The following is a 25,276-nucleotide window of genomic DNA, read 5'->3' as shown; positions in this document are numbered from 1 at the left end:
TTGCTATTGCATCATCGTTTGCATGTTGTCAAGCAGTCTAATAAAAATGTATTTCACAGTTTGTTCCCTTAAGTTAATAGTTTTCAATTGCTTTGTTCTGGAAAAAAATATGCCGCTCACAAAGAATGGGTCCGAAGTGTTTCTGAGCACTTGCTGTGAAGTAATCTCCTGCTGCTGTTTGACTTTAGCGTGCTGTTTGTGTTACACGCAGCCTCCCGTGGCAAAGAAAGACCCCAGCGCTGTGAGTGTCGCCCACAAGCTGAAGAGGGCCGATACCAAGACGGAGACGCACACAAACGGATCAGAAGTCCACCCCAACAACATGAATGTCTCACCACAGGTAAACCAGCAACAGCTGTGTATGATCAATGCAAGCTTTACTGTCATGTGCAGTATGTTGCAGCACATATGCTCTCTTTGGTTTTTCATTTCTTTTTGTTGTCGTTTTATGCATATATTATGATGCTGAAATGCTTAATACATATGTTTTTGTTGTGTGAACACAAGTAGTCATGGGGCTCAGGCGGTCGAGCAGGTTGTTTGCTAATTGTAGGTTTGGTAGTTAAGGTCCTGCCTCCTCCTACACACATGCCAAAGCTTCCTCAGGCAATACACTGAACCACATATTGCTCCCAGTGGCAGACATTTTGGGAAATGCATACAGTTAAATTGGGATAATCAATATTCTCTTATCTGTGCTTTAATATAAAGCTACAATCAGCTTTCAGTTAGCTAGCATGAAGACTGAACAGTTATCCTGGCTGCATCCAAAAGTAACAAAATCCACTTATTTTATTTCTTTTATCTAAATATAAACACAAAAAATTGTTGTTCATGAGGTTACATATCAGACACCCCTGATTTTTTCAGTTTAGATTTACTGTATTGAAAATACAGGAACGTAATGCTACATAAGTCAACATGCCTTTAATTTCTAAGATTAACATCTTTTCATTTATCAATATTTCACATGTCCATCTTTATTTTTGATGGCACACTCAAACATTCTGGCTGTGGAGACATACAGTACTTGGCCAGGCCCCAGTTTTCCCTTTTAGCATCTTTTTCAAAACTTTTGTATGGTTTCTGGCAGTGTGCTACAGATTGTTATCACATTTGAATAATCCTCTTCTGCTGAGGTTCTGCTGACTGGGAGTGATCTTGTCAGCCATTTTTTGTTGTATATCCACAGACATTCATTGTGCCATCTGTAAACATCATCTCTTTTACACCTTTTGTACTCATGTAGTGTCATATCATCAAAGATCTACTTCAGTGCATCATTGTCAGGACCATACATTCGCCATGGCCAGGTTTATGGCACACATGGTCGACCCAGAATAAACTAAACACACTGATCCTGATCTTATTTGCCCAAAGATTGCACTTCCAGTATTGAGGCTTCATTTTATGTTCCTGAGTAAAGTTAATCTTGCAGCAAACAAGTAAATTTTTCTTTGACAAAGTCCTTAGAAGTTGACATTACACACAGTCTGGGCTGTCTGTAAAACCCTGACTCCCACTGACAACCTCTGTGCCAAGTCTTAAGCACTTGTCGGTCTGTTTTTTTTAAGCTAGATAGTTCAAATAGTGCACTGTCTGTTGTGTCACTCCAGGAGGATGACTACTGCAGCTCTGATTAGTGGTACTATGAACTGTGGCTCCATCTACAGTGCCTATCATAAGTATTCACCCCTTTTGATGTTTTACCCTTTTATTGCTTTCATAAATCAATCATGGTCAATAACATTTAGCTTTTTTAACAAAAAAAAAATATTGGAAAAAACTCTTTAATGTCAAAGTGAAAACAGATTTCTATAAAGTAATGTTAATGAAAGAATTTTTTTTTAAATAAAAACAATTGTTTGCATAATTATTCACCCCCTTTTTAATTTAATGGTCTAATTCAACAGAGGTCCATCAAATTGTTGCCAATAGTCTCACAATTAGTGAAATGAAGATCACCTAAGTGGTGTGGGTGTGTTTCAAGTGATTGAGTTGTAAAACACCTGTCTGAAGGGTCCAGAGAGTGGCTGATCAGTATTCCTGGCTACCATTACACCGTGAAGACAGAAGAACACTCTAAACAACTCAGGGAAAGGGTTATTGAGAAGTACAATTCAGGGGATGGTTACAAAAAATTTTTCAAGGTACTGAACATCCCCCGGAGTTCAGTGAAATCAATTATCAAGAAATAGAAGGAATATGGCACTTGTGTGAATCTGCCTAGATCAGGCCGCCCTCGTAAACTGAGTGACCGTCCAAGTAGGAGACTAGTGAGAGAAGCCACCAAGACCCCTACAACTACTCTGAAGGAGTTACAAGCTTCAGCTGCTGAGATGGGAGAGACTGTGCATGTAGCAACTGCTGCCCGGGTTCTTCACCGGTCAAAGCTTTATGGGAGAGTGGCAATGAGAAAGCCACTGTTGAAGAAAAGTCATATTAGATCTCGACTAGAGTTTGACAAAAAGCACGTGGAAGACTCCATGGTCAAGTGGAAGAAGATTCTTTGGTCTGATGAGACCAAAACTGAGCTTTTTGGCCATCAGACAAGACGTCATGTTTGGCGGAAACCAAACACTGTACATCACCAAAAACACACCATCCCCACTGTGAAGCATGGTGGTGGCAGCATCATGCTGTGGCGATGTTTCTCAGCAACTGGACCTGGAAGGCTTGTAAAGATAGAGGGCAGAATGAATGCTGCAAAATACACTGAAATCCTGGGGGACAATCTTTTTCAGTCTGCAAGAGAACTACGTCTTGGGAGAAGATTTATTTTCCAGCAAGACAATGATCCAAAACATACTGCAAAAGCTACACAGGAATGATTAAAAAAGAACCAGGTAAATGTTCTGGAGTGGCCGAGTCAAAGCCCAGACCTCAATCCTATAGAGAATTTGTGGCTGGACTTGAAAAGGGCTGTTCATGCCCGATACTCGCGCAAGCTGACAGAGCTTGAGCCGTTTTGCAAAGAAGAATGGAGCAAAATTGCAGTAGGCAGATGTGCAAGACTGATTGAGACCTATCCACACAGACTCACTGCTGTGATTGCAGCCAAAGGTGCATCTACTAAATACTGACTTGAAGGGGGTGAATAATTATGCAAACAATTATTTTCATTTATATAATTTTCTTTCATTGACATTACTTTATAGAAATCTGTTTTCACTTTGACATTAAAGAGTTTTTTCCAATAATTTTTTTGTTAAAAAAGCAAAATTTTATTGACCATGATTGATTTATGAAAGCAATAAAAGGGTAAAACATCAAAGGGGGTGAATACTTATAATAGGCACTGTATATCTCCTGATTGCTGCTGCAATAGCTGTGTTTCTGTGGGCCTTTTTAGTTAGTCACCCATCTCCCTGTATCATTCTCTGTCTTTGTGAAGTCTCACAATTAGATTTTACATTTTTCTCACAATACTTGGAACCATGTGGAGCCATGATGAATGCATGCGGATAGACGCAGCCTATTGGTTTAACACTGAGGAAATTTTGGCACTTCCAGGTCATTTTATAACTATGTTCATGCATTTAAGCTAATCAGAAATTACAGGTTTAACCAAATTTGTTTTGGTGATCACAGGTTTTCGAACTTTTGTGTCAGTGATCTCGGGGTTATTCACTTTTATCACACTGACTTTCTGCTTTACTGCCTTTATTTTCAATATAGTGTTTCCACAGTATTTGTTTTTAGTTGTTAATGTGAGGAAATGCTCCATTGTTCACCTTAGAAGCAATGCATTTATTGGAAGCTTACACAGTTTTGAATCATTTGGCTTTTAATTGATATGCAAAGGAGCGTATCGAGTTGTCTTGTTTACTGTATCTTTTACAGTTTTGAATTTTTTGCACAGTGTTGGATTTATCATGAACGGACACATACACGTCTTGCTTTGTCCATGAATGCTTGTCCTATACAGCTACAGCGCTTGTAGACAGAGCAGGTGAAGATCACAGGAGCCATTCCATCTGTCACCCATCAAATAGACTTTCAATGAGGAGTTTCATTTTTTTTATGGCGCTCTGGAGTCTAGATTAGAGGAAGAAGCATTTTCTTTGGGCTTCAGTGACATGGCGGTCATATTCCCTCGACTCGTATGACATAATAGCATCATTACAGAGTGCTTAAAGTATTGACAGTTTATTAATGAGGATGATGAAAGCAGGTGTGAATCCCATTCATCTCCGGAGGCAGAGATTTGAGTGCTGGCTGGCTGTCCCACAGGTGCCTTATTAAAATGTAATCATCGCTGGGCTCTTTAGCCATTCAGCTAATGGTGTGGATGAAGTCAGGCGATGATGTAGAGGGGGTGCCTTTGAAGTGTCAGATCAGTGTTGAGTCAAATTTTCAAAGATGTCAGGGTAAGTCCCGGTAGAGTGTGAGTGTGTGTGTGTGTGTGTGTGCAGGAAATGGAGGATGACGTCATGTGAAGGCAGATAAAGATCTCCAGCAAGGGTGTTGCGCAGCCAGCAGAGGGAGACAAGTCATGTCTGTTGAGTTTCTGAACAACAACACAAAGGCTCTGCTGCTGCTCTGGGCCAATTATTTGCATGCTAATTACAGGATTAGAGGTTGGGTAGCAGTGCCACCTGATTGTTGTAGAATTTGCTTTGCTTTCACAGCCAGTTCAAGTACAGTCATATGATGAGCGAGTATCAAATCCCCAAAATTAGAATTCCAGCTTAGGTGAAACCTTATCAAACCTCTGACATTCTCTTTGTCATTTGATGCAAAAGAAGCCTCTGAGAATGCCCAAATTTCATCTCGGGATCTGTCCATGTGCCAGCAATCAGAAAAAAGATTACATAAATTTGACTGGCATCGGAGGCGTCAGGAAAAATATTTTGTTGTTGAAAAATAACACAAGTTCAACAGTGAATCTAAAGGCAAAGAGCAAGCCTTTTGAAGTAATGTGCTTTGGTCAGATGAATCAAAGATAGAGTTCTTTGTCCACAGTGACAGCAGTCATGTTTGGTGCAGCCTTCAACAGAGTAATGCTTCTAAGCACACCAACAAATCCACCAAGGAGTAGCTCAGGAAGAAGAAATGGATTGTTACGGAATGGCCTAGTTAAAGCACAGATTTCAGTCCCACTGAAATGTTGTTGGGAGATTTGAAATGTACATTGCTCACAAAAACATCTTGCAGCTAAAGAAAAACTGCATGAAAATAAGGTCAGAGATTTTAACAAGCTGATGTCAGAGACTGGTGGACAATTATGCAAAACGCCTACAAGCAATTATTACTGCTAGAGAAGACAATAATCGCCTCTGAGGCCACAGAACAATATACAGAAGAAAATTACATCCATTAATACTGTAGGTCAACAAATGATTTAACTACTTTTAAGTTTGCCTATAGAGACTGTTTCAAAGAGAATCATATGTTTGCTTGTCCAAATATATCAAAAAGTCAGCAATTTTAATGACAAGTGATTATTTTTTAGGCATGACTGCTTAAACGTGCATCATGAAGTGAAACATGTCGCCAATACAAAACCTGCAGGTCCTTTTACATAGATATAAAGACATTATGTTTAATTGTAACATAATGTAATGTAATTAATGGCACTGAAATTCGACTAGACAAGTGGATTTTGATTCAGTAGATCAAATGCTGTTCATTTGAACTAATCGCATATGTCCATTCAGCTCGTTTAAAGTCTCATTTGAAATGATAAAATAACTCAACTTCTTACTGAATAGTTTTTTTTAGAAGCGATAGAACACATTTCAATCCGTGCTGTGCTGTTGATGCAGCCATGTCAGATTGCTGACTGGATGACTCACAGGCGACTGTTTAGCTATTTTTTTTTCTCCATAAAAGTAAACTTGTCTAGAGAGACTGTCAGCAGGTCATCATTAAAAATAGACCTTTGATTTGTCAAAGCAGGAAAGGAACAGGTGAAACTCATTTCATTAATGGTGACAATCCATCCATCAAGCGTCCTGGCAGCCGTGACAGTGAGCCAGCATGTAACCCACCAGGATGCCTGAACAGACTCACCTGAATAGAAGGTGGTCGTTATGTTATGTTATGTGCTGCTATGACATGCTAACTGTGAAAAAGGTTCAGCCCAGAGAATGCAACAAATGACAGAAGTGCAGGGTTTTTTAAATTTTTAAATGCCCCTATTATTTTCCTGCTGTGACATGTCAGCCTACGTCCCAGTTCCACACTATGTGCTGATTCCAGCCAAGCTGTGAGCATGCAGTGCACTTACAGAAACCATTTCACTCAAGGCAGACATATTATGTACCGTCAGTTTTTGAGTGTGTTGTTGCTTCACATTATTCTCCCATAATGCAGTGTGCAAATCCGATGGGAGGAGTTGCTCATAAAATTACAAGGGTTGGGAAGACAGTTCCAAAAAGAGTACATATTTTATTATTTACTGACGATATATAATGGTGAAGTGTGCCAAGACATGATAGTATTACTATTAATATGTAGTTCATGATGTATAGAGGTACTATTAATGTAGATGTGAGGCACAGCTTTGCCTTCAGTCATGATTGTTACTGAGAAACTGAACTGATCCAATATTTTAAACTAAAATATGGTGCCATGTACCACGTGCCAACCGCAATTAATTCTAGAAAGCATCTTAGAATTTTTTGGCTCATTGTTTTGTAGCTTACAACACACTGCTTTTATCACTGCTTTCATCAGCCTTATTTCTGTCAGTTTTTATTCAAAAAAGTTCTCTGATTGCTGATTAGTTGTTGAATATAGAGGAGCATTTGGCAGCTAACACCCAGAAATTTCCACCAGTACAAGCCAAAGTGAAATTTCTGTCTGTATTTCTAATATGCTGCAATTCCGCTTTGTATGTTGACCTATTTTAGGAAGTTATTGAGAACTGTTTCTCTCCCCCTCATCAGAACTATGGAGCCATCAGCCCACAGGAGGCTCCTGCTGCCCTTAAAGAAAATGGCTCCCCTGTAAGTATTTTTTTATCGAGGAAATATCACAGTGACTGTGAGTTTGTGTGTGTGTGTGTGTGTGTGTGTGTGGTGGCACAATAAGACAGTCATTGTTCAGCTGCTTTCTTCATTTTCTAGCCCTGACCTTCATTTCATATCCTCCTGAATAAGTGAATAAACAAATAATGTCACGTGAGCGAAATGATCCCAGGACTCCTTTGCCACAGTGCTCCCATTGGAGGGCACAACAGTGACTCATTCTCATGAAACAAAGAATGCGGATGCAGTTTGTTTTAGATAAATGCATGCAGTAACTCTTTTTTTTGTACCTGCTTATTCTGTTTCTGTGCAGATGCTTCTTTTTTAAAACATCTGAAGATACAGAAAAGGCTACTTTTCAAACCTGCTAATGTGCTGGTTTAAAGATGTAGGCAACTACTAGTGGAGAACAACCTAAAATAAGATATGATGCATTGTAGGAAATACAGTTCAACAACCACGATTAATCAAAATTGAAATGTCAATACTTTGTACTGATTTTGGGTTAACATTTTGTATCTATCCGTCCATCCATCCATCCTGACTATTTTTATTTGAAAAAATCTGTTTCTTTTGAACCTCTCAGTTTGATGAAATGCAGGAGTAACACTTTAAAGGATGGAAGTTTCTCTCTCTCATGTTTATCTGTTCTTGGTGTAAAGGAAGAGAGTGTTTGATAATCATCGTACTGACTACTTATTGCATTAGACGGTTCTGGCCTCTTACCAACTCTCAGGAGAAGTTAGCTATTACACATATTAAAGGATTCACCGTGATGCTCCACGCATCATCTTGGCTGTATGTTCAGTATGTAGTCAGTGATCAAAAGAAATGTCAAATTCTTAGGAACATCAGCACACTAGTATAATTTAATTCTTCGTAAACTCGCTCAAATCATTAGCTCAGTCACAGCAGTGTGGCCTCCAGTCAGTCACGACTTCAGCCTGTGTCATTTCAAACTGATGCTGATAAAGTGTGAAATGAGCTTTGTGGTCCAGAGCCTCTGGTGGACACAAACCCTGATAACAGTTCGCTCAGATTTAAGAGCTTTACAGATTAGCACACACATTTCAGATCTGTGATATTTACCCCAGGCCAGCCCCCGACCCCAGCTGTTTGGCAGAACAGAACATGTTGTGTATGAAGATGTGTTAACTGTTGTGTTCCTCTGTGTTTATATGACTGCCCACTCATCAATGTGCTTTAGGTAAAAGCCAGCACCCAGGGGAGGGAGTCTGTTGTGTCCCCACTGACCATCACAGCTGAAAGCGTCACCTCAGCAACCACAACACAAGTTACCAAGGTAACACCACATCTGTTCCCATGGCTACGGTTCAATGACCAGAGTCAGCACCACTACATCTGGATTATGGTACACTCTTATATACAGTATGTCACCTTCCATGTCAACACACTAGAGTAGATTGGCCAAACAAAACAAACAAAGAGATACAACAAATTAGACTTTCTAAAATTATCTGTAAAGAATAAGATTTTCTTTTGTCACACATTGTAATGTAACAATGTCATAAACTGATAGGATTTGCATCAACGCTAATAAGATTTTTCATGACTTCCTCAATCTCAGTTTCTTTGTTCAGAGTTATACATTGTTAAACAATAGGGATTCAATCTATTTCCACTTCACGAAGGCTTTTGTATTTGTTGTTGCAGCCAGTAAGTGTCTGGAACACAATAGCTGAATGTGTTTCTGAATACAAACAACTGCGCAACATAGTGCTGAGTTTTTGTTAAAATAAAGATGAGAATAAAAATACAATAAAAATGGAACATTGATACTTTTGGTTACTGCTTTTTTGTCCATCAAATGGATTTTTTTTTTTTTATTGACAGTAGGCTGATGATTCATCCAATTTCTTTCTTTCTATATGCATTCTACAGACTGTGAAAGGAGGCTACTCAGAGACCAGAATTGAGAAAAGGATTATAATCACAGGAGACGACGATGTGGATCAACATCAGGTGAGGAGGTGTATCACAGAAACACTGCAACACTTCAGTACAGTTACAAAGCTGTGGGAGCTTATATGTGAGGTTTATGACCTGTGTGTTGTTGTTTTTTTGTCCCCAGGCGCTCGCCATGGCGATCCAAGAGGCCAAACAGCAGCATCCCGACATGCTGGTGACAAAAGCAGTGGTTATCAGGGAAACAGAGTCTCCCACTGAGGAGATGCAGCAGAAAACAGAGGTACAGAACAGTCTGATGGTGTGATCAGAATACAGATCACAAGATTTTGTAAGAATGAACTGAATACTTAATGCACCTAAATGAATACAAAAGCACTGGACATGACTGTAAAAGATTATAAAATTACTACAAAGTGATGCAAAATGAACATAGAGACTTGCAAAACAAACACACAGAGATGGAAAATGACTGGGAAGAGACATAAAGCAACTAGAAAGGGATGCAAAATGACCAAAGACGCTAAGTGTATGTAGTAGGACAGAGTACTGACAGATGCAAAATGTCTACAATGTTAATTAAAATGACCACAAAGAGAAACAAAAAGAGTGCAAAGAGATGCAAAATGATGGCAAGGAGCTGCAAAATGCAAAATGATGGAGGGAGACCAAATGAACTTTAAAGAATGTTGAATAACTTCAAAGAGACACAAAAGAAATTCTTAAGTGAGTAGAGAGATACAAAATGAATACGTAGAAATGCTAAATGACTACAGGGAGATATCGTAAGAACTCAAAGATGCAAAATGACTGTAAAGAGACATAAAATGATTACAAAGGGATACAAAATGACGGGAACACACAGAGATGCAAAATGAATACAGTGATAGAAAAACAATGCATAGAGGCATTCATTGATTAGAAAGATGCCAAATGATTACATAGAGATGTAATACAACTACAAAGGAACATGAAAATAACACAAAAAATATGTAAAATGGTTCAACCAAGTTGCTGAAGGACAAAAAGGGATGCAAAATAAACACAAAGAGATGCTAAATGAACACGTAGAGGTGTAAAATGATTATAAAGAGCCAAAGCGATTAGAAAGGGACCATAAATAAACTTTAAAAGTTACAAAACAAACATGAAGGGACACAAAAGAAATGCAAAAGTGAGTAGAGAGATAAAAACATGAATATACAGAGATGCTAATGGCGAAAGAGAGACATAAAGTAAAAAACAGAGATGACCAGTGATCGTAAAGAGATACAGAATGATTGCAAAGTGACACAAAATGAACACAGACATACAAAATGAATACAGAGATAGAAAATTATTACACAGAGACACAAAATGATTACACAGTGATGTAATGGGACTGTAAAGCAATATGAAGATAACACAAAGAAATGTACCATGATTACAACAAGATGCAAAAGGACAAAAAAGGGATGCAAAATTATCACAAAGATTACAGAAACGCATAAAATGACCACAAAGTTATGCAAAACAGAGACAAAGGGGCCCAAAATGACTAAACACATAGAACAGTTACCGCAAAGATAAAGAAAATTCGGTCCATGGTAATGCTGATGACAGATCTGTGTGTTGTGATTCTGTTGCAGTCCTGATTGGACATGGTGGCTCCTGAGACAGGGGGACAGGAGAGGATCCTCCAGCCGTGTGCCTCCTTTCCGCCCTGCAGTACGCCACCAACCTTTAAGAGGACTCTGTACCCCACTGTGTACACACCGACACGAGAACAGACTGCGTTCCATAAAGCAGTAGACCTCCACTCCTGTCCCTTTAGACGAACCAACTGTGACTCGGCCTCTAACCCGACCCGGCCTCCCGTCCTGTCCCAGCCCATCCCAGCCAAGCCCTCCACCATCTTATGGAAAGAACATCTTCTATTGGACCATTGAACACTTTTTCAAACTTCATTATTTAATGTTTTGGCTCATCTGAACCAATGAGTTCCCTCCCTCCCACATAAAAATTCCTACTTTCTATTTAAAGGTCTCGCACATCTGCCCTGTGCTACTGTCATATATGACATGATAATATAAGAGTGTAGGAGGGTTGGCGGAAAGTGTGGGGACAATGCTGATGTATGGGTGGGTTGGGGAGGTGCCAAGTGGCAAGGGGCAGCGTTTTTGCTTGTTGTTGCCACCTCCTCGCCCTGACACCTTCAGTATAATCAACTGCTGTCTTATTAGCTTTTTACATTTTTATCTATAGAGGATCTAATTTATGTTCAGTGTTTGCTTGTTTATGAAATATGTATAATATCAGATGATTATAATCTGCATGATTCAATTAAAAAACAGCAGAGGGAATGAAAAAAAAAATATTACATGGACATGTCCACATTTGAAACCCATGAGAAGCTCTGTGATGATGGGACTGAGCGCCAATTGAGAAAGTGTAAAAAACACTGAGCCAATAAGCAGTGGACTAATACCGATGCTGACAGACTGTACTGAAGAGTATAAAGACACTATAGTGGACAACTGGAACTGGTCTCAGTCTCCAATATACAAACATCAGTGTCCTCGTCCCACTTCACTGTTCCTGTTTCATTTTGATGTCAGCTCGCCACCAACATAAACAGATGCTGGTCACACATTTTGGGCACAGTTTTAGGATTTATAGAGAAATTTTAATATAAATAATGTTTCACAAATGTGATGATATGTTTTTACTTTTTTCTTACTTGACTTTACTGACTTCCATCATGAAACAGTTTATTTGGTTTTCTTGTGTTTTTGAACATTTCAGTCGTCATGTGTGAACATCCTGTAACCTGGTTCTTTACTCTGTCATATTTCACAGGGATCTGACAAAGATAATCAGATGGATTTCACTCAAAACTAGGAACTAGTTTGCCAGATTGTGAGGCTGTGAAAAGATGCAAAATGTGGGCCTGTAATAGATCTATATCTGCATCACAACCCGTCCTTGGAGACCCTATAATTTTCTTTTTAGGCCATGTGGGGGCAGTACAACAGATGGTAAACACAACATTAAGCTATTATCACCTCTTAAAGTTTTGATATGGTTAGTGTGTTCGCATTTATTTAAATATCTGGCCAATATGGAGCACAAGTGATTTGAAATAGGCATGTCTTTATCAAGTTTTCTGCTCCTGATTCAAACTAGATCATATAACATTTAGTATCTGAATATATGGAGTCCAAAAACCAATACCATTTTCCTAGATACAAACATTGGTTGTATCTAGCATGTTGTAGATTAGCTGTAGTACATGTTTGGGCAGCTGGAGCATGTTGGTGTTTATTACTGTAGCAACCAGAGGAGACAGACAGAAAAACATTGTAGGGGTTTAGGTAGTCAAGGGGCACCATGACAAAGACTGCTGTGTGTCTTAGTACAGCAAAAGTTGGGAAAGCAAAAGAAGAGGGAAAGATGTGATTGTGAAACTTTTATGTGTGTTAGCTGCAAACGTCTTTATTATGGTAACTTTATGTGCAGTTTGGTACTGAGCAAGTAGCACACAGGAGGTTTATCTTGATTTTTTTTTTCTTGCTGAAAACCGCTAACTGCGGTTGGAAACAAGGCAGATTGGAGTTGGAAGAATGAAATAAAATGGAGCAGTTAAACCAAGACAGTCAGGTGAAAGAGGCTAACATGCTAAAGAAAGTGCAGAGTTGGTTGATAATTTGTGACTGTGAACAACATCTGTCACGCTACACACAGTCATTTGTCATATAAAAATATTCCAAGTACACATCAGAGTCTATGTTTACCAGAGGTTCCAGTTTTGATGCATGTTTACACACTGCCTGAAAGGTTCAAAACCACAAGATTAGCCTGGTTACTTTATTTGTTTTCTGTGGGATTAACCCTGTTAAATTATGCTGTATGAGTTTGTACTTATATTTATAGGAGTGGTGAATGTGAACGCCTCCCTGTTTCCCCTTAGACAGAGCCGAGACCACATTGTGTGACAAACATGAAGCACCATCCATCCACAGAGCGTGTTGGCTGTCACATATATTAATATATCCTGGGTGACCTTTAATACTATACTATGCATCACTTGTCAAACATAAGAGTCCCTCTGATGGAGCCTGACCCATGTTAGCCGTGTTACCGTCATTGTTAACTTTGTGCTACCGTTAACCAAAGCAGTGAAGCGCACTGCTTGTGAGATTTGCAATAAGCAGCCATTATTCTTACCCTCTGTCCTCTAAAGGGAGAAAACTGTGAACTCTCATGTGTAACCAAAACATACAAAATAAGAGTTTTAGAATGATATTCGAAGGAGCTTTTCCAACACTTGTGACCATGGCTTTGTCGCCCTCGTTGTCTAAATCCCCCCCTCTTCGACTTGAACCTGTCGACCTGCTGTTGATGTGTCTGTGGAAACAAGAGATTCACAAACTGATGATTTGTATATTCTATTTTGCTCTATTTTGTTTTATCTGGTCATGTGACACTGGACTGTTGTGAAGGCACTTGCTTTGCAATGATGGCAGCACATGTACTGTAAACTGCTGGGAAAAACAACCTGTCTGCTGTAGAATAGGACCCACTACTGATGGAAGGTGACGTCTGTCGAGATCAGGAGAGAAGCTTTGTACTGCGGGTGAAGTGGTGAGTTGAAGGACGGAGGGCCTGTATTTATATATAAATATCCATATTTCTGTGTATTATCCTGTACACTATGTAGAGACTGTCAGGAGCAGAGATGAGTTTTTAGGTTTAAGGGACGAGGCAGTAAGTGGAATCCGAAGGACAGAGGTGCAATAGAAACGTCACATGAATGGGTGCCTTATGTTTGGAGTCACGGTTATGGGAGCAAGGAGCCGCAGTTATCAGAGCTCAGCTGAAAGTGCTCTTAATCACCACAAGGCAGATGGAGAATCAACCTCTCCTCTCCACGCGAGGTGAGGAGGAGCTGTCTTGAAAAGTGAATTACTGTCTTGTAAAAGAATATGACATTGAAAGCAGCGGATAAACGAAGCCCCTTTGAATCTGGACGGTGAGTCCTCAGCAAGATGAAAATATTTATTGGCCCCATTAACTTAAGAAAAACCAGCACAGTGCAGATCATGTATATGAGGATTTTTCTCTGTGAAGACCATCAAACCGCTCTGCTGTTTAGCCTCCACCTTCAATTCACCACTGCCTTTTGCTCTACATTCCCCTCGTGCTTGGTGGTGTGCATTTGCTGTATTTGCATTCAGTCTAAATGGAAAACATACCTGCATAAATAAATGTCTCAGTATGATTCAAACATCGTGTCTGGTTCTGAAACAAGGGGGGAGGGACAAGAAGAGGAGCTTTGTGTCAGATGAACATTTTCACACATTCGTAATTTAGCAATAATGAAATAAAGGGACTCTTTTTGGCATTTTAGAGCAATGAAGGGTTATTGTGGAGAAACACAGGGAAAAATACATTGTTTTGCATTGCCATCTTGTGGCCAAATTCAGTCAATGGGCTGCAGTGTCAAGTTCTTTCTTGGCTCCTAGTGCCATCTAGTGCAATTGTGCAACCATACAACTTGTGCAAAGACATCAAAATATTGGAATTAAATAGCATTAAGGTCAACAAAGACATGGTGCTTTGTTATGGCAGTTGTGGAATCCAGTGTTTTTTTGGAACATGGGGACTAAAAGTCAGTATTTCTCAACCACCGCTGCTGTGAAAAACAAATTAAGTCATTATCTGCATCCTTTTCCCTACCCTGTGATGTTGTTTTTATACTAGTTTTAATATAGTTTAATATCACCAGCTGGCATCCACATAAAAGGTATAATGAAGAAGTGGTATCCTGCTGCTTTATGGGAATTGTAAGACCAAGTATTTTTTGGAATTGAACTCATACCAAAGACTTATATAATAATTACATGATCCTATGATTCTTTTAGACTTTTCATGTCTTAAAAACAACAACACAAAAACAAATGTAATGCCAGAAGACAACATAAGATTATGACAAGAAAGTGCATCAAGAAGGAAGCACATGGAGCCACCATGATCCAGTCCTGTGCACGAATAAGCACTGTTATGTAACTAACCACAGAAGATGAGCTTGTAAGAATTCCACTTTATTTTTTGATATATCTGAGAAGAAGTGGAGCCAAACAGACTGAAGTCTGACCCCACACAATCAAAAATGAAGCTCATTAGAGCATAGAACTGTAGTTACATCCGGTACCTGCTATTTTTCTGGCAGAACTTCTATGCAGAAACATTTCTCTGCAGTCATTGTTCTCATACAGATATATGTTTGTGGAGTAACCACCTCTAATTTAGCCAAATACAACCAAGTACTTCAGAGTGATTGGACTTGACTAGAATAGGTAAACTGATTTTGGAGCGTCTCAGATATTTGAAATATCGTCAGTGAAAATTGCATAATGAGTATAAAAATGCATTTGTTTATGTTTGTAAATAGATAATGTGATTGTGTATGTTTTTGTTATTTAAAATGTGTGTGATTTTAGGTTTAGCTGTGTGTTTAGTTGAAGCTCTTAAACAGACTTAAAGAGTGTAGAGATGAAACCTACTTTGAATGGAAACGAGTGATGCAAATTGGTGAACAACGTCAGACTGAATCAGAACCTGCAGAACAAGGACACTCTAGACATGAGAGTCTTACTTATGTACTTCAGTCTAAAAAAACATTACTTTGGCAACCAGAGTCCAGATTTCAATCAATCGATAACTGATGTAACTGATGGTATTCTTGTGCATGGCAGCATCGCCTGCATAAGGAAAAGATTAGAGTGAGTGGCTAAAAAAAGACTTTAGCAAGTTGCTGAACAAGAAGGAGAGATGGTGCCACCTTAATGTGAGCAATGGTCTCAGCCAGATCATCCTCACAAAACTGTCTGTTCTATTGTCCCTGAGTCATACTGAAGACAATATGGATAAAAGAACAGGAGCTTAGTCCCAAAACTAAAGGTGAAATAAGGCAGAAAGCAGGATAATAGTACTTTCTGCAGGGCTAAATAAAAAATAAAGCATTTAATATGGGAGGAAAGAACATTTCCAGCATGATTTGCAACAAGCAATATCGGGGAGAATATTAAGACAAGCAAATAAGTCATGCTGGAGGACGTAGTTCAACTTAATTGGGAACACAACTGAGGTAGAAGAGGTGCAGGGGATGATTTAGAAGAGGGACAAGCACAGGAGGGAATAGAGTTACCCATTTTTGACTAATGAAAAGGCTGAACTAATGGTAAATACATTTGTTATGATGCACAGTTTTTACAATGTGTCTGAGGAGGGAAGAGGAAGCAGAAGGAAATTTGAAAACAGACAGTCAAAATGGTCCGTGTCCGGGACAAGGTACGTTTTATCAGTCCGTTTCCTGGCTGTAAAAGACACGAGCAGAAACAAAAAAATCAAGCGTTTTCGTTTTGTCGTTTTGAGCAAAAAAAAAAAAAAAACAGGAAACGGTTCGTTTTCTCCTTTATTCGTTCTCACCCCCAAAATGAAAATACAACACCTTATTTCCTTTCATTGGTGGGCAAGGCTTCGGAGCCCGCCGGTGCGGTGCCCATCACAATGGGAATGGCTAGTGTGACGTCACGGACCACTTCCGTGTCCTACACCGCGGCGCACCGAATGAAAACACAATGGCAGTAGCAAAAGAACCGATTACCTTTTTCACTGTGACATCTTATTTTGCGGATTTTCCGAAGTCGGTGAAGCGAGGTCTTAACTCTTACAACTCAGAGTTGTAAATGTTAGTGTGCTGGCAGGTGGTTTTAAAGGGAAAGTGCCGGCGTCAATGAAAAAGAAAACGTACAGTGTTGAGGTGAGTAGCTAAGTAGCGTAAGCTAACAAACACAAGATGTCAGAAATAAGGCTAGCTTTATCATCTGTGTGAGGTTAAATGTCGTTTACTTGGCTTTGTTAGAGTTGTTATGTTAGATTAGAAAATTCTGAGTTAACTCAAATGTCTATCATGCTCAGTTTGACAGCTCACATGGCAGCACACTCTCGGGCTAACTTGTGCAGGGACCACATGGCTAATTTGCATATGTAAATAACTACGCATCTCTTTACACTAATCATGAATCCATAACAGTTAAAATAATCTTAGCCAAACATTTTTAGCAAGTCAGTCCAAGTATTGGACTCAATAAATCCAAATCACATAGATCCATATCCTAATCAAGTCGAGTATTTTGGACAGATTGGTCAAGCAAGTCCAAGTCCCCAAAACTGGGACAAAAGTCTCCCTCGGCAGACTTTATTCTTATAAATTAAAAGTATAAACTTATTACCAGAGAATGTTAATCTCGACCACTTTTAGTTTCTTTTGTAATGTGCCCCAAACACTCCTCGTAACACAAAAAGATAACATGATTCAAGCAGCTAATACTAGCTAGCGCACGTTAGCTCCTGGCACTAAATGTATTTTCTAAGATTAGAAATCCGATTTACCTTATCAGTGTCAGCCATCTTCTCTTCTCCTTTTCGTCCAGAGGAAAGCGGTAGAAAGATATCATTTTATTTACATCATTTCTATTGTTGCAACACGGGACACAACACAGCACCATTATATCATTGGTTCTGTAGGACACGGAAGTGACGTTTTTGGACACGATGACGTAGTTACTAGCCATCCCCATAAAGCTCCCGAAATAATAACTCTAATTTAGCTATTATTGGTACCCATTTCCCAATGTGCTTTGCTCGCGCAATGCCACCCGAGGTGCTGCACAGCGAGAAATACGGCCGCCGTCTTGGTCCGGTCAGCTGCTCCACTCAGCGCTGTTTGACAGCGCATTTAATCCATCTTAACTCTGAATATTAAACTGATTTTCACACGTTTTTTATTTTTATTTTTTGCTACAAACGTCATACATGTAAGCTATGATCAGTGATGTAGTCTACGTGATACGCAGGTATACACCCCACCACTAGAAAATTATCCAAATTTCTGTATACCCACTTAAAAATGCGCAAAGATACGTATACCCAGGGGTGTAAACACGCAGGTATACGCCTTATACCCACTAGAAAAGGTCCCGAATTTCCATATAACCACTTAAAAATGCGCAAACACATGTATTAATATGTTTTTTTGACATAACGTTCACTTTTCTCTGTGTCAGGAAGCGGTGAAGCTGTATGGGACGGGGGAAGGTGTCTGGCTGAGAACAGGGTTCACTAAAGGTCGACCGCGGTCCGGATCCGGACCCAGACGCCGTCTATACGGGTGTAAATTTGACAGGTCGCTTCTATTTTACCGGTGCAGCTTTCCAGTGTTTATCATTGGTCTATCAGTTCAGAAATGCACAGACCAATTATGTACGAGTTCAGGCATCCCACGTGACGCTACTCAGCCAATGACGTCGCTACATTGCATTGTAGCTCTGCCTTCAAAAAGCAGCTGAGAGATGAGGGACAAAGAGGACAGTAGTGATGGGAGTTCGGCTCTTTTTTAGAGAGCTTTTGGCACTGCTTCCAAAGAAAAGCTGGTTCTTTTGGCTCCCAAACGGCTCCTAATTTATTATTCTTTGTAGCCTCATGTTTTTGCCAAACCTGGCAAATATGAATCGTTTGTGTTTTGACAAACTCTTTTTCATTCAGTATTTTTATGAGAAGCCTTATAATTGACTCATTTTGTATATTTGCTCTGTTACAAAAACAGGTATTCTTACTTTGTTTATTATTTCAACCAAACTTTTTTGCACAAAAAACAAATGAACAAAACTCTGCACATGAACCCACAGAACCAGAACAGAACCAGACTCAGTATTCAAACAGTATAAATGTCCTCAGAGCAGGCTGACATTCAGAAAAATCAGATGGCTGAGCTTGGATGGGCTGATACATTTCTTCTTTCAGTGAATATCTGCCGTGTTTTTGAGAAGATTCTCTCAGATGGAAGAAGTTGTCTCTCCTCCATCACCTTCACCAGGTGGGGCAGACTGAGGCCTTGTCCTGCTCCAGCTCAGTGGGTCGTCTGCTGGTTGGATGAGGGGTTCCTCTAGATATGCTCCTCCATTACCACATCAGCTGTAGGCTTTCTCCTGAATCATCTCCTGTAGCTCTTCCATCAAAGAGGCTCCACACAGCAGAGGTTTGAGGTTCCTCCTCCACTTGGTCCTCTAATGGTGGAGGTGTCAGGCTGCTGCTCATATTCTCTGAAGTCACTCATCAACAACTCTGTTGTCACTGAAGGCAAGCTTCTTTAATCTAGGATCCAGTAACATGTTTTCTGCTAGGACAGTGTTAAACTCCATACTCCATTAAATACGTTAGGAGTCGGCTCTTCAGATTCACTACAAAGCATCGGCTCTGAGAGTCGTATCTTTTGTGCCTTATACATCTCTAGAGGACAGACTGTGGTCACATGCTGAACATGTTTGGCTCAGCAAACAGCTGTAAGGCAGCTTTCTCAACTATGAACATAATCAAAATATGTTTTGAGAACGGCTCAAACAAGCAGCAGCTCAGCTCTCCCATTAAGCAGCAGAGATATTAGGGGAGTGATATGAGACAGACAAAAATGTAAAAGTGTTCAAATGTTTACATTCATGAGATTTATGTATTGTTAAAGATGCATAGAAGTTGATTCAGGTTGTTCAGTCATGCTTTTTCAAGTTCCGCACTTTATTTTAAGATATACAGTTATATATAAGTTATTTATTAATAAATGTCAAAATGTTTTTGAACCGTACTGAATTTATTTGACGGTCAGTTTTTGATTACAGGCAGACTCTAATAAAACTACCAGGTTACATCAGAATATATCACAGTAACTCAAGTTAGACATTATGATGTTCTGGACCTTTGCTGACTGGACCTCTCTGAATTTTAGCTGAATACCCCTGGCTTAGAAGAAGAGGGACATGAGTCTACATCTTCTAATGACCCAACATCAGTCAGTGGAGAAAAAATAAGAAAAAGAAAGCAAAGCTAAATGAAACCATTTCAGTGTTTTAATAAGCCTGTTGCTTGTCCTGTGAATACTGCTGCTTTAGGGAACACTACAGCTGGAGCTAAGGTTAAAGTTTAGGAAAGGGAGCCTGATGAAGAGGAAACATCAGCTCTACCTGATGAAGAGGAAACATCAGCTCTACCTGATGAAGAGGAAACATCAGGTCTACCTGATGAAGAGGAAACATCAGCTCTACCTGATGAAGAGGAAACATCAGGTCTACCTGATGAAGAGGAAACATCAGGTCTACCTGATGAAGAGGAAACATCAGCTCTACCTGATGAAGAGGAAACATCAGCTCTACCTGATGAAGAGGAAACATCAGGTCTACCTGATGAAGAGGAAACATCAGCTCTACCTGATGAAGAGGAAACATCAGGTCTACCTGAGGAAGAGGAAACATCAGCTCTACCTGATGAAGAGGAAACATCAGGTCTACCTGATGAAGAGGAAACATCAGGTCTACCTGATGAAGAGGAAACATCAGCTCTACCTGATGGCAGGAGGAGGAGCTGCTGACGCCATAATGTCTATAAGTATCTAATTGGTAGTTTGAAATAAAGGAGCTGCTGCTGCTGTGTGTGTGTGTGTGTGTGTGTGTGTGTGCGCGCGCGCCTGTGTGTGTATGCATGGACATGTGAGTGCACGCGGACATATATGAGAACCTGACCTGGCTTTGGATTATGAGGTTGGAGTATACCCACTAGAAAAAACTAGACTACACCACTGGTTATGACTGTCATTACTGTGTACACGACTTGCTTTGATTTAGAGTTAGGGGAAGTGCAGTGGGGGCAGGCAATACAATGAAAGTCAGTCTGTCTATGCCTGCCAGCGCAGGAGCTTTATTGTGCACCAGCGGGCTCCGAAGCCCCGCCCACCAATGAAACGAAATATGGAGTCGTATTTTCATTTTGAGGGTGAAAACGAAAAAACGAAAAAAACAAACCGTTTCCTGTTTTTTTGTTCAAAACGAAAAAACGAACCATTTCCTGTTTTTTTTTTTTTTTTTTTTTGCTCAAAACGAAAAAAACGAAAAAACGGCTTGATTTTTTGTTTCTGCTCCTGTCTTTTATAGCCAGGAAACAGACTGATAAAACATACCTTGTCCACCTGGTAGGTTTAACAATATATTTACCGGGAGTTACATGGCAATGCATCTAATGTAACCTAATGAGTAGTGTAATGATTTCATTTCATCAAGTAATGCATTACTGTTCAAAAAGAGTTGTATAGTACATTATTTTGAGGAATGGTCGCTACACTGCTTATAGAGATTAATGTTTGGTTTTTGTTTACATGGTGTTGCAGTTTGCTGACCTGGACTGCATTATTTTAAAATATTTTCTGCTGTTCCACCCACCTCACCTAAAGACTTCTTGTACTGGAATACATTAAATTGTGTAGGTGGACCAAAGAAAGTAAAAAGGGCATGTATTTGTTTTTTTGCCTTTACGTTACATATAAGTTCCCACATAGTGACAGACCGACAGAGTTCGACATCGTTCTATAAATCAATAATCTTTATTAACACAGTATAAACAACAAACAGCAACAGAGGAAACCCTCCTGCAGAGCGTATATGGACAGTAGAGCCAGTACATCTCAGAGGGGCTGACCGAGACAGAAGCAGAGAGACAAAGGGATGGTCAAGGTTCAGATTTCATGGTACACAAACAGTATACACAAACCTATCAGATGCACGAACCTTGCATGTTTCTAAAGCCATTCAGTCAGTTTGCGGATGGACAAAAAGAGAGAGGACAAAGTACAGTCATGCTGAGCAACAGTTAGCTACAGTATGAAACAGAGTCGTTACATAAAAACCAAGTAAATCATCTCTTTAGAAAGGTTCTTTTATATAAATGATTTGAAGTGTACAAAACAGTATATTACACATTTCTTGATGCATGATTCTGAGCAGGACCCAGTAGCCTACAGTACACTTCCCTTCAAAGTACTACGAACTACGCAACTGGATTACAAGCTACATACAGACTGCACTGTACTCGCGTAGCACAGCAGTCCCACATGGCATCAGGAGACTATGGGGAAAAGGAAAAGATCAGCAGCATTGTCTTTTATTAAGAATACACACCTATAAAAATGCACCAGGCCTCGTATATTGCCAGTATCCCATGCGAAACAGCAAGAATGCCATTCAAACTAACCTCAGTAACCTCAGCAAAAAGACGCTGGCCTCCGCCCTCCACCACATACAGTTCCTATCGACGCAGCAGCATGTAAACATCAGCACGGCTGCTTCATAGTTCTATGTTTCTAATGTTTTTTTGATATACATATGATAAGTTAAGGCTCTTTAAGGACCTGAGGATTTTGAACATATGATGAGGCACACAGAAGGCAAAGAATAGCTCTAGACACAGGGCTAACTGAAAGAATGAGGAGCATGAGACGGCCACAAGGGTTCGGTCACCAGTGCAGTTCGATGGCCAAAGGTTGAGGAACCCAGAGGAGAAGCTCTCCACAACAGCTCGGTGCTACTTCAGGTTACAAGGTCAGCAACTATCCTGTGGATGGCTTTAAGTACTTCATCGAGTTTTAGGGAACTTTTGGACGGCCTTATCGTACAGAGGACTAGAACCTAAACACAGCATGCTAGCGCATTGTCATCCAGCATAACAGACTAAGACTAATAAGTTACTGCTTGTTGTAATTATTCCATCTGTCCATACTGGCTGTCTTTCTAAGCGCACCTATAATGTGATCTAGAGTTCTTGCTTTGTGCAGAAACGATTTCTGGAGTTCAGCAGAAACCATGTCAGTAGTCTTAAGTTAGCAAAATCTTTGTCCAGGTAGCAGGTTTATTGAATTAGTAACCTCCAACAATAAACCTGTTGCAGATCAGCAAGCAGAAACACAGATGAAGAGATTGTATACAAAAATTAGTAGAACTTTAGAAGATAGAAAGAGGACAGAACTAGTTAATGCCAGGTTCAAAATATCTAATATCAGAAGGAAAATTGCTGGATGTGAAAGATGGAAGACATCTGGATTAAAAATGGGCATCAGGTTTGTTTTGTTCTCTAAATTACTTCCTAGTTGACAATCAGTGTTGCCTCCGGGACACCTTACAATGTTCATGTGAGATTCTGCGAGTTCTCACTTCTCCTTTTTGCACAACATAGCAAAGCCCTTGCTGTCCTTATGGTGCGAACCACAAACTGATGTTTGATGGTTATTTCTGTTTCTCGTTGTTTTTGGAGAACTAGTCTAGCCCTTTTCAGACACTAGACACATTGCTGTCTTCTTCAGTTTGGTAAAGTGACAGCAATCTGTCAGTCTGTCAGACATAGATCACTTTTTAACTCTCTTGCTTTGGAAAGGCTCATATGGATCCCGCTGCTGTTTGTGTCTGAACATATTGCATTAACTTAAGAGAAAGACTTCTTCAAGCAGCTGGCGGCAACAAAATAAACATCAGCTCCTTGTGTTTGATTTATGTTTTCTTTTCTAAGGCAGTAAATATTTTCTTTTTATGCACATTTTAGTTTGAAGCCAAAGAGTTTTTAATTTTCGGGTAAAGTGAATGAGAAAAGTGTTCTGTGATTTTGGCAGCAAACTGTCTTTTGTGGCCTGTGATGTTTTTAGTTAAATCTTGATACTGAAATGTGGAAGATCTCCCTTTGTTAACTTACAACTGTAGGTACAGCTGCCCTTACTGGGACTGGACGTCATAGTAATTTTTTCTATATGGGGAACAGAGTGTTTAATCAGACAAATCTGACACGTTCAGATGCCATCAGACTAACAGAACGTTTCTGGAAAGGGTACTTCATACTGTAAACACAGGTTTGGTTGCCATAGTTTGTTTAAATTCTTGTTTCTGGCAGGTAGTCCCTGTCATGATGTGAAAGATGAAATATTGATTGGTCAGGAACCAACATCAACTCTGTCACATGCCTCTCCGGAGGAACTGCAGTAATTTATGCAATCATGTTGTCATCTCCTATGCATTGTCTGCTCTCACACGAACTGCTCGAGAAAGATGTCCGCCCTCCCTGAACCTGGTTCTGCTAAAGGTTAAAGGAAAATATTTGTCTTCCTACCAAGAACTTGCTCAAAGGGAATTACCTGGATTAGGTGGATTTAACTCTACAATTATAAAGTATATGAATTCTAAACTGAATAAAAGTGAATTGAATGAAACTTATCAGAAATATCGTGTAGTTTGAAACCAGCAGAACTCAAACTGCAGCCTTGTGTTGGCTAAAGCTGAACTATAGAAGATCTACTTGCACAAAACAGTAAGTATCATTACTTTTACCACCATCTGCTGCAGTGTAGCAATGCTATGGACAGAAGGCATAATTACAATTTCCCATAACACTTTAAATGTTCACTGGCCATGTGAGCATTTAACAAAACTCCAAACCTGTCTTTTTTGTAATTAGTTCCAGTTAGCATGACCTGAAATTAATGTTTTTTTATTTAGCATTTTCTGCAGATTCATATCATATAAGAAGGAAATCGTATTCCACCACATTAATGATATCCATTTAAATTAACTTTAGCTGGTTCACTTTGCAGCTAGCTAACATTTTGCTAGTAAACAAGCCATAGCATGTAATGTCTAGTGCTAATCCTCTCTTCACATACTGGTTAGGCTGACCAATAGCGACACCAGCAGCAAACCTGTCGATGCAATTCTGTGTGAAATATTTTTGAAATAGTGCAGAAACAGAAATGCAGAGATGTACCAGGTGACAGTTCATTTCACATGAGGAAAAATAACATATTCTGATTGGTTGGAACCGAAGCATTATCTTTTCTTAGAAGACAAAAGGTGTGGTGTCACATCACATTCTTAACCTCCAAACTGGATATTTGATGATGTTGTTTGCCATGCACTTAACTGTTCTCGCCCAATAAGCCCAGACCGACTTCAAATGGATTAAGAAAACAAAATCTATAAAAGCTCAACATGTCATACAAAAAGATGCATATAAGACATTTTTCTCATTCTTTTTTTTTCTTATGAAAGCTGCTTTGGTAACAACATAGTCACGACATCGGTCAATCTCCTTTACTTAGCCTGGGTGCTGAAGGGGACTCCTTTGCCTGTCATCTCAGTGGCTTCTTTATTTTTTTCATCAGCATCTTCCTTCTGCTTCTAAAATCTAAATGAATGGATCTAGTTACACCGGAGTGGGCTGTGTTTGCATTTCGCCGGAGAGCCGTCTCCACATCAGATGCAACGTCTGCTGGCAGCCGTTTGTCATAAAGATGTCCGCGCTGTGAAAGACAGTGCTATTGTACTGAGGGCTGATAGAGTGGAGACCTTGGATGCTGAGCCAACTGCTTTGGGGCCTGGAAAGGTATTGAGAAGACAAGGCAGTTAGTTCGTCCACTGTGAAAGAAAAAAAAAGATCTTTCTGCCATTTAAACTCTTTAATCGGTTTTCTCTCATGTG

General features: G+C 39.7%; 2 protein-coding genes across 12 annotated transcripts in view; one reads left to right on the top strand and one right to left on the bottom strand.

The window, feature by feature from the left end:
• The window catches only part of LOC110954494 (band 4.1-like protein 1), a 98,754-nt gene extending 84,588 nt beyond the window's left edge, over window positions 1-14,166 (top strand). For all 10 annotated transcript variants that reach the window (XM_051948575.1, XM_051948578.1, XM_022199054.2 and 7 more), the window contains 6 exons: window positions 212-340; window positions 6,894-6,953; window positions 8,182-8,277; window positions 8,877-8,957; window positions 9,067-9,183; window positions 10,529-14,166. In XM_051948575.1, the coding sequence (XP_051804535.1) occupies window positions 212-340; window positions 6,894-6,953; window positions 8,182-8,277; window positions 8,877-8,957; window positions 9,067-9,183; window positions 10,529-10,534 (489 nt within the window). In that variant the 3' untranslated portion in view covers window positions 10,535-14,166. The remainder of the gene's footprint in view (window positions 1-211; window positions 341-6,893; window positions 6,954-8,181; window positions 8,278-8,876; window positions 8,958-9,066; window positions 9,184-10,528) is intronic.
• Window positions 14,167-21,347: 7,181 nt separating this feature from the next.
• The window catches only part of cntn4 (contactin 4), a 174,816-nt gene continuing 170,887 nt past the window's right edge, over window positions 21,348-25,276 (bottom strand). For both annotated transcript variants that reach the window (XM_022199057.2, XM_022199056.2), the window contains exon 23: window positions 21,348-25,173. In XM_022199057.2, the coding sequence (XP_022054749.1) occupies window positions 25,082-25,173 (92 nt within the window). In that variant the 3' untranslated portion in view covers window positions 21,348-25,081. The remainder of the gene's footprint in view (window positions 25,174-25,276) is intronic.

This window comes from Acanthochromis polyacanthus, chromosome 5, assembly GCF_021347895.1.
Source record: "Acanthochromis polyacanthus isolate Apoly-LR-REF ecotype Palm Island chromosome 5, KAUST_Apoly_ChrSc, whole genome shotgun sequence".
In the NCBI taxonomy this organism is placed as follows: Eukaryota; Metazoa; Chordata; class Actinopteri; family Pomacentridae; genus Acanthochromis; species Acanthochromis polyacanthus.
This window is presented reverse-complemented; position numbering and strand designations above follow the sequence as displayed.